We start from the raw sequence: 15,638 nt of genomic DNA on the forward strand, positions 1-15,638 counted from the left end.
GCACTTTCGATGGGTATGACCCAGAAAACATGTTACCTATTGCATAATATCATACTACATTTTTGGCAGAAGTCATCAAGTCTAGAATCCAGACATTGTTGAGAATACTTGTACTTGATGACACTGACAGATGGATGGAATAGTTGACCAATGATTCTGTTCAATGTATAAATCAAGTAGGTACATGTACGGTATGCTTGAAATAAATTTGGCTCAGTTCAGATTAACTGGTAGAGCATGGCACGACAAATCATAAGAGGAAGACTGGCAGTGCTGTTTACATGTGACATTTTCAAGCACGACTGACTTGATTGGCTGGATGTAGAAGAGAGCATGGAAGAGTTGACAATTCTTTCAATTCTTTTTGCAGTTTCAGACAAGTGTAACAGTGGGATATGTGCCTTTGTGGATCCAACTACGCATGTGGTCAAGTATTAAGTATGACCAATATTGCATGTGTACCAGTATGTGTGTGCGTGCATGCTTGTGTTGTGCAATTTGCAAATACGGCCATGTGCCAATAAAATAAACAGACTTGTTTTCTGCAACTGGTCATACTCTAATGAAAGTCGACACCACACGTGGCACTATAAGAATTTTAATGTTCAGCAAATCTATGTACCAAAGTCAGTATCAATGAAACTACGCTCCACTCAAAATAAATTTTCCCTTTTGGTCTGAGCGTCGTACTGGACATGTATAAGTCCAACATTTCAAAATTTAAAACACTGAATGTGCCCTTTGAATTTGAAGGTATTTTTATTACAAATGAGAAATTGTCGAAGAAATTGACATGCAAACATCAGTTCATCATTTAATATTATTCTGAATGAGGTCATTCCTGAGAATGTACTGTAAGTGAATTTGAAAGCTATTGGACAAGTAGTTTCAAAGGAGGTGATGATTTGACCAATAAAACAATTTAGCTTTAAATTCACATAATATTAATTGCATTCCCTATATGTAAATCGTGGGCAATTTTCGCCATAATTTTGATTACATCCCAAAGCTGCAATATGGAAAGTTGAATTATACATGTAAACGATTGTGTACATGTACAGAAGCTGCCAAAAGCAGCTTTGTACTCGTCTATTTCTTCCTAAGCTTTACCATATTTCCTACATCAGACTGTGAACAATGTCTTATTGAAGAGAATGTATTAGGTTTCAAAGTATTGGGTGGTGTTCTTAGATCTACTCCAAGTAAGCAATGGTCAGGTGACACTGCCTATAGAATCAACAGGGATCACACTTGAAAATTCCTGGCAACCAAAGCTATGCCGTGTGCATACATGTACAAATGTTGAACTGTAATTGTGGATAATTGGTGAACTGTGATCACTTTTTTGCAGTTTGACATATCTCTGCTATCGAAATGTCAGTCTCATTACTGTCTTATTTTTCCCTTTTTGTCCAGATCTGTTTACACTCTGAGATATAAATGATGTTCTGTCAGACTCTTAGAGGCACAAGAAAAGAGCTTGAAAAGTCTTTACAGCTAAAAAAGTCTTTCGTTTGAGGCAAAAGAGATCATTGATGGTTCTCCTTGACTTTTTACAAGAGTGACATTCTGATTTGCTTGAATAAGTCTGTATTAATTGAAATGTTTTGTGTGGATAGTAACAAGTGATGGTATATTTACCCATAATGCACTGCCACACCTGTATGAGAAACGTCAACACTGGTACTGCTTTCAAACAGTTGATTCATAAAGACAGGCCATTCATTTCCACAGTTTGAATCACTGAATTAAAATCATTTAAGGATTACCAAATGTGATTGTAGTACATGACTTTAAAATGGTACTAAAAAATTTCTTTATTACTTTCAATGACATAGTTCAGATATATATACACATAATAACGAATGACAATAATTGTTACTTAATAGATTTAAATTTTATACATACTGTGAGAACATTTGTAGGATTGGTAATGAATGGTAATTTTTGGTGAATTGTCACTCAAAATCCAAGTTAAGGTAAGATGGAAAGTGCCCCAACATACATGTGACTAAGCTTTAATTTGCATTCAGAATGCAACTCTGTCAGCAATAGTGACCTCCTTTCAAAGAAAGGAAAAATTACGATAGTTAATGTGAAATACAAAGGCATACAGGCCTTGTTGAGCAGATGTTTTCATACATCATCCTTACATGTATGTAGGAAACAGTTATGGCCAATGTGACTGCTTCTATGAGTAATTTACAGTTCTCAACGTTACACAGTGACGTACGCCAAGCTATTCAGAAAAACACCTGTCCCTGTTTATAACTCTTAGATAAAGGATAATATGTGGAGCAATCCATTCCGTTACTAGCTTTAAACTTTCACGGTGTATATCATGACAGTTACAAAAGCATTTTAATAGGTTACACTTTACATAAAATATACAGATACATGACATGTGCATGTACATACTGGTTAAATATTACACATACATGTTCCCTTTCTATCCCGGGCCATGCAGTCTACCTGTGGCCATGCTTGTTCTCTAATTTGCAGTGAGTGCCGTTGTTATAGTGACGTACAATACCATCCAAGTAAATTACTACCAAAGGACAATAGAGAGTGATGTCATAGTACCTGGCCAATGGTGGCGTAGATAAGCCATACAAAACAACATTCCAAGATCATTTAGAAGTAAAAGACACCTTCAGAAACCGTTGGGATTAGTAGCTCAATTGCAGGATGCATGGAGGTGATTGTGTTCAATCTTCCCGCAGGGCAAATGATCTTGGCATCAGGATGGATGCATGTATGCTCATGGGAAAGGTTTTGTGTAACTCCTGATCTGCAGTGAAAACTTCAATGTCTTGCAAAATTTCTACATTGTAATGAACCTTACATCTTTGCCCTTGACTCTATATATGCAAGAAAAGGCATTGCAACACAATGGGTGCCCAGTCATTTTCTAAACTTTCTGGACAGCTTTGAATTTCTATGGAGTAGTCATTAGTATACCCTTCATCAAAATTTCAATTTCAAAGTTGTCTGGTCTGATGGATTGCCATATGTTAAACATTGTAAGGCTGTGCAATTTCTAAATTGTTAACATGTAAATGTATTTATACTGTTAATTTTAAAATGTAAAATAGCTAACTTTCTGTTCAAACCTCAATGTCAGTGGGGAAGTATTGGTATATTGTAATTATGATGATGGTTTTTGCTAGTCCTGTACAACCACAGTAAAGCAATTAAAATACCAATGAGTATGATTCTGAATGTTACATGAGAAGTTTAGAATATACACACTTCACTACTACAGCAGTTTTAATAAATTGATTCACAGCACCATATGAGTTGGCCTGATACAGTATTTCTCATATGACATACACAAGATCACAGCCTCGCCATCACAAGATGTAATAGTAAAAGCAATGCATAAAAAAACTAAATAGTGTGTATACATGTTGTAACAACAACAGACATAGCTCACAACATAAAGAAATTACATTTGACACCTTCTACCACATTTCACGCAGACATGTATCTGAGTGCCGGAAAGATGAAAGTCGGTTATTCAAGACTTTTAATCTGGCTAATCTTCTTTCAAACCATGTGGTATTGATTCCAGATTCATTTTAATGACTACAATTACAAACAATTTTCATTTTATCTGAAACCTTTCATCTCGATTTACATATATACACTAAACACTCCACAATGTACAGAAACATCAGAGTTGTACAAAAGTGTGACAACAAAAGGATGAAATTAACCTTTTGAGTGCTGTAATTTTGCCAATCAAAATTTTAGTGCAACATTTTAGAAATTTTCATGAACTTTTCTGTAATTTTTTTTATAATTTTACACCAAATGGACATGATTCCTTATTGGCTAGAGTTTTCAATCAAAATTTTTGAAAATATCAGAAGTTATTGTTTGGGCAATATTTTAGAATGGAGAAAAAGTGACTTTGGCATTTATTGGGTTAAAATCATCAAGAATAATAAATTCAAGTGAAAATTTTCATTGGACTTGTAGTATTAGCCATGGTCATTTTACATCAGTAAAACTAAAAGAAAATGCAAATTTGACAAAATTTCAAAACAAAAAAATGAAACAGAACAAAATATTTCAATCCTGAACCCGATGTTCCAGCGGTATCAGACACCTACATGTATTAGTGACAAAATAGAGATGGTCTCAAAGTTTCACAACAGCGTCAGTAGTTGTGGACATTTTGAAAGGTGGTCAACAAGGTAAAATAGGCTTTGTCTGAACATTTTGAATAAGATTAAAATTACCCTATCCCTTTGTGTTGGGATCTTGTCATAGGTGGAGCATTAATCCCAAACAACTTTTGGCCATTGTTGTGCCAAGGAAATTGTTGGTGATGACGACTTGGGAAAATTGGGTGGGCTGAGGAAACTAAGATAATCTGAGTTTGTTTTGTGCATTGACTTTCAAACCTGGTGAATGCACTTCAGCAAAAAGGGGAATGCTGAAATAATGTAGTCTCCATGCTTTGGCTTTGATGTTTTTAAACATTTGATTTCAGATTACATTTCACATTAAACTGAATGATTGCATTAATGAACAATACGGCACGAATAGCCTATATCTGTAGGCTGAGGTGGAACCTGCAATAAAATGTACACAAATACATGCAGGAAGAAACTTGTGTATGTAGTCTCCAAACCTAACAAGGGTCACTTATTTGGGCTTTACACTGTACCTCTGAATTCTTCTGAATGAAAAAACCCGCAAGAAAACATCTTTTTCTGTATAAGTACAGAAAATCAAGGGTATCATTGAGATTGTCTAGAAAATGAGGTTGTCTTTCCCATGTAAGTCAATGCCCCTTTCCTATTAACAACTTCAGTACTTTCCGATGCCAGGCCCAATTGTATTCCTTGTTCATTCTTTCCAAATTAACTGTTTACTTTTGCATATCTTCATTTTAACTAAACAACAAGTCTCTGGAATTAAGTTAAAATTTTTTTAAGTGAAACTGTTCATGTACCTTACTGTCAAGCATGTAAAACTTTGTAATTTGTGTAACTATTCCGTCAAGCAAATGCAGTTCTAAAGAGAAGAGTTACCACTCTGTCCGTGTTCAATAGCAACTCATGAATTTTTAAGACACACTGAAAAGAATAAAACGTGGTCTGCCCATTATACTTTTCACCTTTTCACAAGTTTTCTTTCGTAATTGTGCTTCTTTTTGACTGCAATGAAGACAGATCACTGAATGGAAACAAAAGAAAATGCACCTCGTCCAGGAAAAATATCTGACAAATATGTAACACCTGCTGGGTGTTCTATTTCAAAGTACCTGTACATCTACCTGTCAGCTACAAGTACAATGAGAAATGTGGGAAGGTAGCCTGCCGAATATCATGTTGAGAAACACTCCATAAGTCAGTAAATTTCCACTGACTCAGTATACCCTTTACTGTCTATTATAGTGTGTGATTAATCGTAATCCTTGCAAAGAAAAGGGAAACTGGAACAACAGGCTGTCTCAACACGGATTCTAGCTTTACAATGGAGTTTCCCCTATGGCAAAAACTGCCAAGGGCCAGGTGACTGAAGCCATGCACAGCTCAAGAGTTGAATCTCACTTCATCAATTGTGCACCAACAAAGCTCCGCAATTTCACTGTCCAATGCACCTCTTATTAGGCTGTTGAAGCCCCTTTAGCACTTCAAAATATGGTTTACAGAGAGCTTTTCTGTCTGGATTTGGATTGCCATTAATAGATATTCCACTCTTGGGATCCAATCAAAATATCAATTCTGATACATAAATGTACTCCATTCATATCAAAAGACAAGAAACAGAAAAAGGCTACTTGAACACCTCAAGTTGTATAATACTAGTCAGATACATTTTGTACCGAAACTAACCCATCATCCCTGCAAGTTTTGGTGTCAGTCCTGACAGCAAGTGATATTCAATTGGGCTCAAAGGGTCAGAGAGGTCATACCACTGCAAACTGGGGGGTAGTGGAGGGTGAACAGGTTAAGATACATGTATACACTGTCACAACCATAGAAGGCGACATCATGCCACAATAAAGGCTGCAATGACAGAGGGCCAATCATGCGAAAACTGGAGACTAAATGGCTGTGTCTAGAGAGCTGATTTGCAGCATATGAAATTACAGAAGGTGGAGGAAACAGAACACTAATTACAGTTACTTTGATGAGACTGGCAAATATCTTAATCAATATTCTTGTCTAATCTGCAGCGACCAGTAAGGTTTGTATTACCTTGCCCTTTCCTCAATGCATACAGTAACTGTGATGGCTGCACTTTGTCTGGTTATTGGCTACTAATGCAAGGAAATCAAGTCTGGCAAACCTTACACTACAGAATTGAGAAATGTAACTTCAATGTTGAATATTGGAAATGGAATATACAAGAATAGAACACAATCACTATGAAAGGTACTGTTCTAATTTGTAGACTTGAGCATGATCTGTGAAATCCATGGGGAGGAACTTCCTTCAAGCAAGTTCAACCTCAGGTTTCTATCCTAAAAATTATGTCACAATTCAGGGAAAAACTAGCATTTCTAAATCTTCACAACAACAACGATTTACAAAGGATCAATGTATCTTCAAATGAAAGTTTGAAAACCACATGTACACTATACAGTATGTGTAGGAATAAAATCAACCATGGCTACACTATAAAATAGCTACATCAAAGTAAGAATGCTTGTTGGGGTTGTCTGTGATGTGAGTACATCCCCTGTCTGAATCAAGCTTTTGTTTTTGTTCACGACAAAACCCGCCACACTGCAGACGTATGTAACATGCCCATGTAATCCAACAGTAAACTGATAATAAGCTGGTATTCCCACATCATCTACTAGACCAATCACATGTCAATGGATAATTAAACAGTCTGCAATTGGCTAAACCCTAATTGGATGATCCTGTTGGATGACTCCCGATTGGCTGACAGTAATGAATGTATGTAGCTCTGAATGTCCATACACCACATACTATCCCAAATAAGGTATTTTTTTCTGGCAGCCCAAAACATCTCATCGACAAATTACAACGTGTTCAAAATGCATCTGCTGGACTTGTCTGTAAAGCCCCAAACCACACAACATACAAGTCACAACCACTTTTGAAATCCCTGCACTGCATGGCTACCAATCGCTTGTCATACAGTAACAGAGTACAAACTTTCAACAGTTTGTTTCGACTTGGTTCCAGGGACACAACATATCTTTCTGACCTTTTGCAAATTTGTATACTTCCTGAAGACACCTATGTTCTTCATCTAACTCGCACATCTTTTTAGAATATCACGTGTTGCCAGAAAATCCTTTGGTGAAAAGTCTTTTTCTCACTCAGGACTGTAAACTTGAAACAATCTGCCTGTTAACCTGTGCCATATGCATTCACATATTTCATTCCGTCATACCCTCCAGACACAATTTTTAGGGAATAATCTAGTTTTGTCCTGTGCCAAGAGCTCAGTTTTTAGATTAGGCACATTATAAATATTTTTTATTATTATTATTAATATTATCATCCTTATGGCTTGAAGAAAACCTACCAGTAGGGCAAAAGGGAACACTGACTCTAGTCTGAGAAACAAGGAAGGCAGTGGCAACTGAAAGTTACGGTCTGAGTACGTGTAGGGACACACGTACATGTATATCATATCAGTTTTACAATAAGAATGCAACAATAGTTTCCATAACATGACGGAAGCCATACAGCGACAATACCAATACAATGAAAGTCTAGCTTCTGTATTACTTAACAAGTAGTTTGAAATTACTTGTTTTGTAAGCCTCTTTTCCCAAGTTTCCGCATCCACACAATGTGCAGTCAGTATCAGCTCCTACAATACACGGAAACAGAGCAAGACCATGGACTCTGTACCTCACACTGGTTTTTCATGTTAAAAACTGGCAACCTGAAAGTAACTCTGTAACAATTTTTATCATGCTAAGCACTCAAGCAACCAAATGGACAGGCAAAGGGGAAAGGCACATGTGACATAAATTTGGAACATGTTGTGGTGCTGGGTTTTAATGACTTTATTGCCTATTTTAAATACCTACTAGCATGATTTAAGGACAGTATTGCTAATTTGGACCATATTATTTATTACCAGTGTGGTTTTGACACGACCTGGAATGACTTCTGAGTCACAACAAATGGACATTTCACCCATCTGGATGGAATATCTCCGCGTTCATTAATTAAGGTCCACAGATCCTGATAAAAAGTTTAGACCTGCAAAACCCAATAATTTAGCTTCATTTTTTTTTTAGAGATGCTATAATATAATTACTTGTGAGTATTAGTTGGATAGATCATCAGTGATTTTGAATATACAGAATTTCCAACTACTACTAGCTGAAATTCATGGAAAAGAATGCAACAGTGTGAATTAATGTTAAAATGTCTTTTGTCCATTATAAGAAAATACAATTTGATCTGTCTCCGTACTTTGTATTGGCAAGTTCGTTAGGATTCCCACATAAATTCAACCTGGCAGATGCCTACTTCATATTTAATATGACAAATTGCTTTTTGAAATCCAATAATCTGAGAAAATCATAACAATTTTTTTACCCTCTTGGGTGAGATGACATGGCTCTAAGTAGGTCCAAGTGTTCTGAAGGAAAGGGAGGCAGATCATGTGACAGTAGGTTACCCTGGCAGCCACTTCAGAGTTGAGCCTACATCAGGAAAAACTATCACTAAGTGTAATACACACTCCATGGGAATTACAAGACCCCCCCCAGGGAAACCATAATGCCACCTGACATCTGTTCAGGCAGAAACTGAAAACGCATGTTTCAGTAAGAGCACAATCAAACTGACTACTTGTTGCTGTCTGTTGGTGTGTACAACCAAGGACGTACAATGTACTCAGTAACTATCATGAGATACCAGTATGTCGGCAAGTGGTGACCAGGAGTTATGGACATGGTTTTATATAACATAAAGCTTACATGTGTAACGGAAGGGAAAAATCTGTTAATTTGCTCTGTAAAATGCATCATACGTTAGAATATTTTTAATAATAAAATTGACATACTTCATCAAGAAAAGATGGGTCCTATACCATTACAATAGTATACAGGTAAAAAAAAATATTCACCATGAAAACTTACCACAGGCTCTGATACTGCTGTTTGTGCAGCTCACAAGATTTTCATAAAATTGTACGATGAATGAATGATTGGAAATTGATAGTTAACAATCTTTCTTCTGTACTCGGAAAAATATTTGGTTTAAAAACATGTGATGAGTTTTTTTCTAACATGCAAACATGCTACTTTTTGTGAAGCAGAGCATTATGATCACTAGTTGCTAATGTAAAACATATTTCATGGTACACAATATTGCTCCAAACACACACATATTCCTATTGACCATATGTTGAGATACCGTTGACAGATAAATTCAAGCCTTTACACAAAAGCAAATGGATCACAAACTGCACAAAGATAAAATTTGTACATTTAACTGTGTCTTCCAACAGGAATGATAAATTGTGTTTAAGCAATTTAAGACACACAATTATGAAGTTCAAATGACAAACCCGCAAAAAACAATTTGCTATTTGGTCTTTCAGATCACATTCTGATTATTCACACACAAAATGGACCGTTTTGAGGACAAGTCTCCCAGAATAAAATTTAAATGAATCAAGGAAATTTACAATGATAATATCTTTCCTCGTAAGTCACTGGTGTGTGTGGTTTAAATTGTACAAAATATGCTGCTTATAACACAAGGTCAATCACAAGTTTGAGCACTACTACAAATTTTCTGACACCATTTTCTTGCATTAGGAAGTTCAACAGGTCCGACCTACATTCTGCGAACTGACTCTTCAAAGACAGGGAATTGAACTTGAACAGCTGTTCAATAATTTTCTGAATTTATCTCACACTTACAGTATTAGTCAGATTTGAGTTTTAAAAGCTGGACTGACTGACACAACATCTCTTAAACCTTCATTACCATTGTCTTTACCACACAAATGGGACATAACAAATGTTTACTCAGTAATTTTTATTTACATGTAATTTATAGGTAACTTTGATGAGATCACAATTTGCATTATTTTGGAAAACTACCTTCATGACATCTCAAACAAATAATGAAACTAGGACAAACATCATACTTATTCAAATACATAAATTTTTGGACAATAAAAATTAACCCTGAAGAAAAAATTTGGCAAAATCTCTATTTCTATGCAAATTTTTGGTGACAGTCTATGACAACAATTAAGGTTACATATCGTACTAAATATCGTATTTATAATTTCTTATCATCAATTTGGTGAAAGTTTAACATAAATCTTGTCTGATTAGGAATTGGGAACGCACATTACAGTAAGTGTATACGATATTGGAGAAAAAATAACGTTTTTCCCATCTATTCGGTATCTCATTTGCAGAAAAGAATTTCACATCAGAGCAAGTCGCACCGTGCCAGAGAAGCAATACTAGTAACTGTTTCTTTGCCACAGAAAACGAAAATTATTAGATGTTTTAAACTTCTTACAAATCGAACGTCTTAACATCGGTTTGCGTACATCAGCAATTTAAGTCTGTTGTAAAGAACGTTAAGATTTATGCATTTTCAAATCGAGGAAGGCTCGAAAGGAGATAATGACGAGAAGGTACGAACTGGACGGAGATTATTACACGTATTGTAGATTTCTAGATGATGATTGTAAGTAGAAATATTATGATGTGAACTAAAGTAGTCCATGCGTCTGTTTCTCCTTGGAGAAAAAGGCCGACTTGCGTACTTGTTAGAGTCTAAACATGGAGTGTATTAATACCCCAAGTGTAAACGAGCGTACATCCAACTGCTCATAACACTACAAACAGATTGTGTGGTGTGCCATGCCAGTGTGCAAGCTGGGTGAACGGCGGTACAGCCTGACTTGGTAGCCTGTCGATCCGACGTTTACGCGTAGGGCAAACGATAAGTAGAGGTTCGAACTGCAGGAACTGTCGTTAAAGGCTGTTCCACTGCCTTCACGGCTACATGCTCGGTCCTAGACGAAGAGACTGCCGTCCCTTCGTCTGATAACCAAGGTGCTCGTAAAACAGTGACACAGGACAGGGACGTGAGTCAAGTTGGCCAACCCGGGGACGGGGTCCGAAATTCGCCGACTTACCTTGTCCTAAACTTGAAACGGCAAGAAGAGAGAGCACTAGGCTAGCGGCAGCAGCACGTTCGGCTGTCCCGTGACCCATCTTGATCGACTAAAGACAGTTCCATGTCAATAAATTCCCGTATCTCGTAATTTGTAACTCCATTGCGAGTGTGATCGCCTGTACAACAACTTTCAATTCTGACGTCTTAACTTCCTAAGCTTTACTCATATCGACTCATCCGCCGGGATTATGTGAGAATGAGTACCTTACATAAAAGTCTCGAAATATCGGTTCCAGTTTGCTTAAACTCGATAGTGTTTACCAGTCTTACATATTTTAAGAACTGACAAGTCATTTTAGATGGAGAATTCTAAAGTTTTGTGTAATTACAATTTTTGCTTCCAGCGTATGAATATAAAGATCTGTGATGAGGTCAGATTTGCATAATAAGAAAGCGTCAATGGACTTCTGAGATGTGAGAGACGCAGGACAATTGTCAACTTCCTGTAACATGCGTGTAACGGTACCAAATATGTGTGAAGCGCCAGGTGTACAACACACAGGTGTCAAATAGTTACATTGACGAACAAAAGACGTTCAAAAAATACAAAAATAAATGCTACAGCTTTTGTTCAGAAAGGAAAAAATATTCCATTTTTTAAAGTTTTACTTTATCACTTTCATCGTTTTGGCATTGCCCTTCCCAATGACACGGTGTACGGTGTCATTTTGTTTTCCGATTTTGCAATTTTATCATATGTATTGAGTGTCCATTGCAATCAACTGATTCATGGCATTATTATACTTCCCCTCACCAGTTATCTCTGATTGTTGTCGTCATTGTCATTTATTTCACAAATATTGTTTGTGTTATTTGAGTATCTCATTCGTATAGGGCCTATACTAGTATTCACTAAGATGACTGAAGATCTTTTATTTTTTCCGTCCTTCTTTTAGTATATTATTTTATTACTTCAGTTGGGAGGCCTAGATGTATTTGATATGACTAGTAGTTGGTTCTTGTACTCCGTGTTCAAACACAAGACTGTGGTCCGTGCAGTGTAGCCTTTGATGATACAATTCGCAATTCCAGACTTCATGGGATCAAAATTTATCAGAAAATACCGCTAATTTCCTTACACTTGTCCTCTCGATCGTATTGGGTACGGGTATTTCCCTGCTGCCCTTTATAGTTCGAACGAAAACGTGCAAGCTCTCCAATTTTACTTAAATTCGGGAGTCAAAAGTGTAAGTTTTAGCCCAAATATTGTCGTCAAAACTCTTCATTTCCTACAAAATGATTGGTCAAGTTCGTGCTGGAGACAAAAACGCCGGGGCGAAAATGGGGTTCATAAGTTGACATTAGGCCTATATTAACGTTTCCTCCGTCAACAGTTTGACAGAAGCCTATAGCCATTTGCTTCAGAAGATATATTACAACTTACTTATTTAGGGACGGACCATTAGATCTTGGGAGGGGGGTGGTCAAAAACAGAAAAAAAATTTCAGAGCAGAAAGTTAGGGAAAAAACAATCTTCAAACTAGTTTGCAAAATAAAAAAAAAATAAATAAGAAGACAAAGGCGTAAAAAAAAAATCTGCAAAAGTCTTTAAAATTTTGAATTTTTTTTAGATTTTACCGACAGAAAGCAACTTTCTGTATTTTTTAGTACATCCTCCCGGCACATTTTTAATTTTAATTTATACATTTAGAGTGACTGTATCCCTTATACTGGAAGTTGTGATTATCTTATCTTTTCAGGACTTTTGTATTCTGATCACTTGAAAATTATGAAATTATAGAACCTGTTTTCTACTTGTTTCCTGCGTACAAACCAAGCAGGTACACTAGGTAAAACATTGAAACTATGGTATGGTTGTCAAGACAGAAAGTTGTATTTGCCTTTTAAGATCAAGGTAAACAGATGCAGGCCACATCAGTTTCATTTTTTTCACAGCATTTTATTGCAATGATGAATGCAAGAATGGGTGAACAAGTAGAAACACGTCAATAATGATAAAACAACATATCAAGTCATTATGTATTATTTTGCTTTTAAAAAGGCATTTCAATTCTTTTTTCTCAAAAAACAGCCTCAAAAAACAACAGCAACACATGTTTTAACATTCAACAATACACTACGTAGAATGCCATCTATCCAACAAATCCCAACACAAAAACACACAAAAGGGGTTGAACTTTGAAAGTTTCTCGATAGCAAATACTGAATAAATCTGCATGAATAATCGTTTTTGTGTAGCAAATTTCAAAGAAATTGGACAAGCCCTTTCAGAGAATACAGATTTTTTGACCATGAATGGCATAAATTGCCCTAAAAAGACAAATATTGAAATTTCAACACATCTATACACATCCAATCAATTTGGACATGCTGCATCAAAAAAGGGCAACAATTGCTCTAAAAACACAAATATGCAAATTTAACTATATTATTTAGCTTATTTTAGCTTCTCAGCTTGTCAAAATCAATTGTAAATCATGAGATATGCATGATTTTCGGTGGGGTGAATGTAGCCATTTATCCACGCAGTAGAAAGGGAAGCCAGGAAACCAAAATAGTCAATTTTCAAAACTATAGGAAGCTACTGAGGAGCAAGAAGACCATGTTTCAGAGGAAGATGTGTAATCTCAAAATTACTCCCCAAGTGCCACTAAATAACGCCATTTTAATCTCTATTTTTCAAAAGCTCCAACGGCAGGAGGGGAACACCCCCTTTTGACCTCCCCCCCCGCGAAAATACTCCCAAAGTGCCACCAAATAACACCATTGTAATCTCTATTTTTCAAAAGCTCCAACGGCAGGAGGGGGACACCCCCTTTTGACCTCCCCCCGCGAAAATACTCCCAAAGTGCCACCAAATAACACCATTGTAATCTCTATTTTTCAAAAGCTCCAACAGCAGCAGGGGGACACCCCTCTCCTGACCCCCCCCCCCCCGGTGACCGCTTGCGTGGCCGCTTGTGGTGCCCTCTTTATCTTCAGACAGCGACGAACTAAATAAAAATTATAAATCTGAAAATTTACTCTGAAAAAAAAATTTGCACAGCTAATCTCATTTGGAAAAAAAAAATTTCAGAAATTTACAATAGTAAAAAAAAAATTTCACAATTTCATTGTGACCACCCCCCCCTGCCAAGGTCTAATGGTCCATCCCTTACTGACGCGTTTGCTTCATAACTGTTCAGCGCCACTGAACTATGGATGCATGGGATCCGGCGGTTTATAAATAATTTGAGTGATTAATTGATTGATTGATTGATTGATTGATTGATTGACTGATTGATTGAAGTATACATAAGCTGATCGACGCAAAACAGGGTTGTCAATACCGTGGTACGCATGTGTATACCCTCACTACGGCGCCCAGGGGTTTCACCTACGAGCCAAGATCATATTCGTGAGATGCAAATAAGCTTATATTTTATTCACGGGAATACCGCCTGTGTAGTGTAGACTTGATAATTTTACTCGTTTGATCCACACTAAAAATCCCTATGTATATCAGCCTCGGATACAAGCAGTGTACTTGTAACGCAGGTTTGCTAAAGCATATTTGTTGGCTTGTATTTTAGGTTTTTATAGTAATTTTATTTATGTGTTGTTAACTTTACATAGCCACTGAAAGCAACTCTCAATGGTGTTAGAATGATAGCTAAGAAAGCAAATATTCTCATGATCAAATATTTTCTCTGAAGTTGGTAACCTCAGTGAAAATGGCTATTTGTTCTGTGAAAACGTCAAGTAAAAACCAATCATCCGATATGATTTGTTGAAAATTATTAACATAGTCACCAAGAAGACTATAAACTGAAAAGTTGCCATAGGCCAAGAAGCAAAACGTCGTGAAACTCAATTCGAACTCCTTCATTACACTAGGTGTGTAGATTAGACACCCTCTGATGTTTCTGTAAAGAAACATCATACTTTTCCCGAGCAATTTACTCATGTAAATTCTCAGACACCTTCGATCAGTGTTATAATTTCTTCACGAGAAATCTTTAATTCGTTCTGTAAGACACAACTTTCATACCGATGTACATTCTTGAAGACACTGGTGCTCCAATTATATACAGTCGTCTCATTCTCTTTCAAAAATGGTTTTAATCTATGAAGTGAGAGTGAAAAAGTTAGAACCCGTCATTTGCTGTATATTGGCTGCAGAGAGAGTACAACCATTATCCGAACATGGAATTGTTATGGAAGGAGATAAACTGGTGATAAACTGTTGTTACTGAATGAAATACTACACGTTTTACAAATAATGATAATTTGACAAATGCACTGTTTTTATCTTGGAGAAGAATATCGCAGCCTTTCAATAGTTCATTCTTCCTAAATTCAAAACAAAAATTATTGTAATAAAATTTAAGTCCCCTCTGATACATGCCCTGAAAACAAACGTGCTCTACAGCTTCATCAGTATTTCCTCTGAGCGAAAAACTACTCAGAAATGAAGACATCAAATTTCAGCTGAAGCAGTGATGTCGGCATCGCATCGCCCCATCG

General features: G+C 36.5%; 1 protein-coding gene across 1 annotated transcript in view; it reads right to left on the bottom strand.

The window, feature by feature from the left end:
• LOC139141334 (polycystin-1-like protein 1) overlaps nucleotides 1-11,314 on the bottom strand; it is a 99,245-nt gene extending 87,931 nt beyond the window's left edge. The window contains exon 1 of the mRNA XM_070710965.1: nucleotides 11,131-11,314. Within this exon, the coding sequence (XP_070567066.1) occupies nucleotides 11,131-11,209 (79 nt within the window). The 5' untranslated portion in view covers nucleotides 11,210-11,314. The remainder of the gene's footprint in view (nucleotides 1-11,130) is intronic.
• Nucleotides 11,315-15,638: the final 4,324 nt, after the last annotated feature.

The sequence above is a fragment of the Ptychodera flava genome, chromosome 9, assembly GCF_041260155.1.
Source record: "Ptychodera flava strain L36383 chromosome 9, AS_Pfla_20210202, whole genome shotgun sequence".
NCBI lineage: Eukaryota > Metazoa > Hemichordata > Enteropneusta > Ptychoderidae > Ptychodera > Ptychodera flava.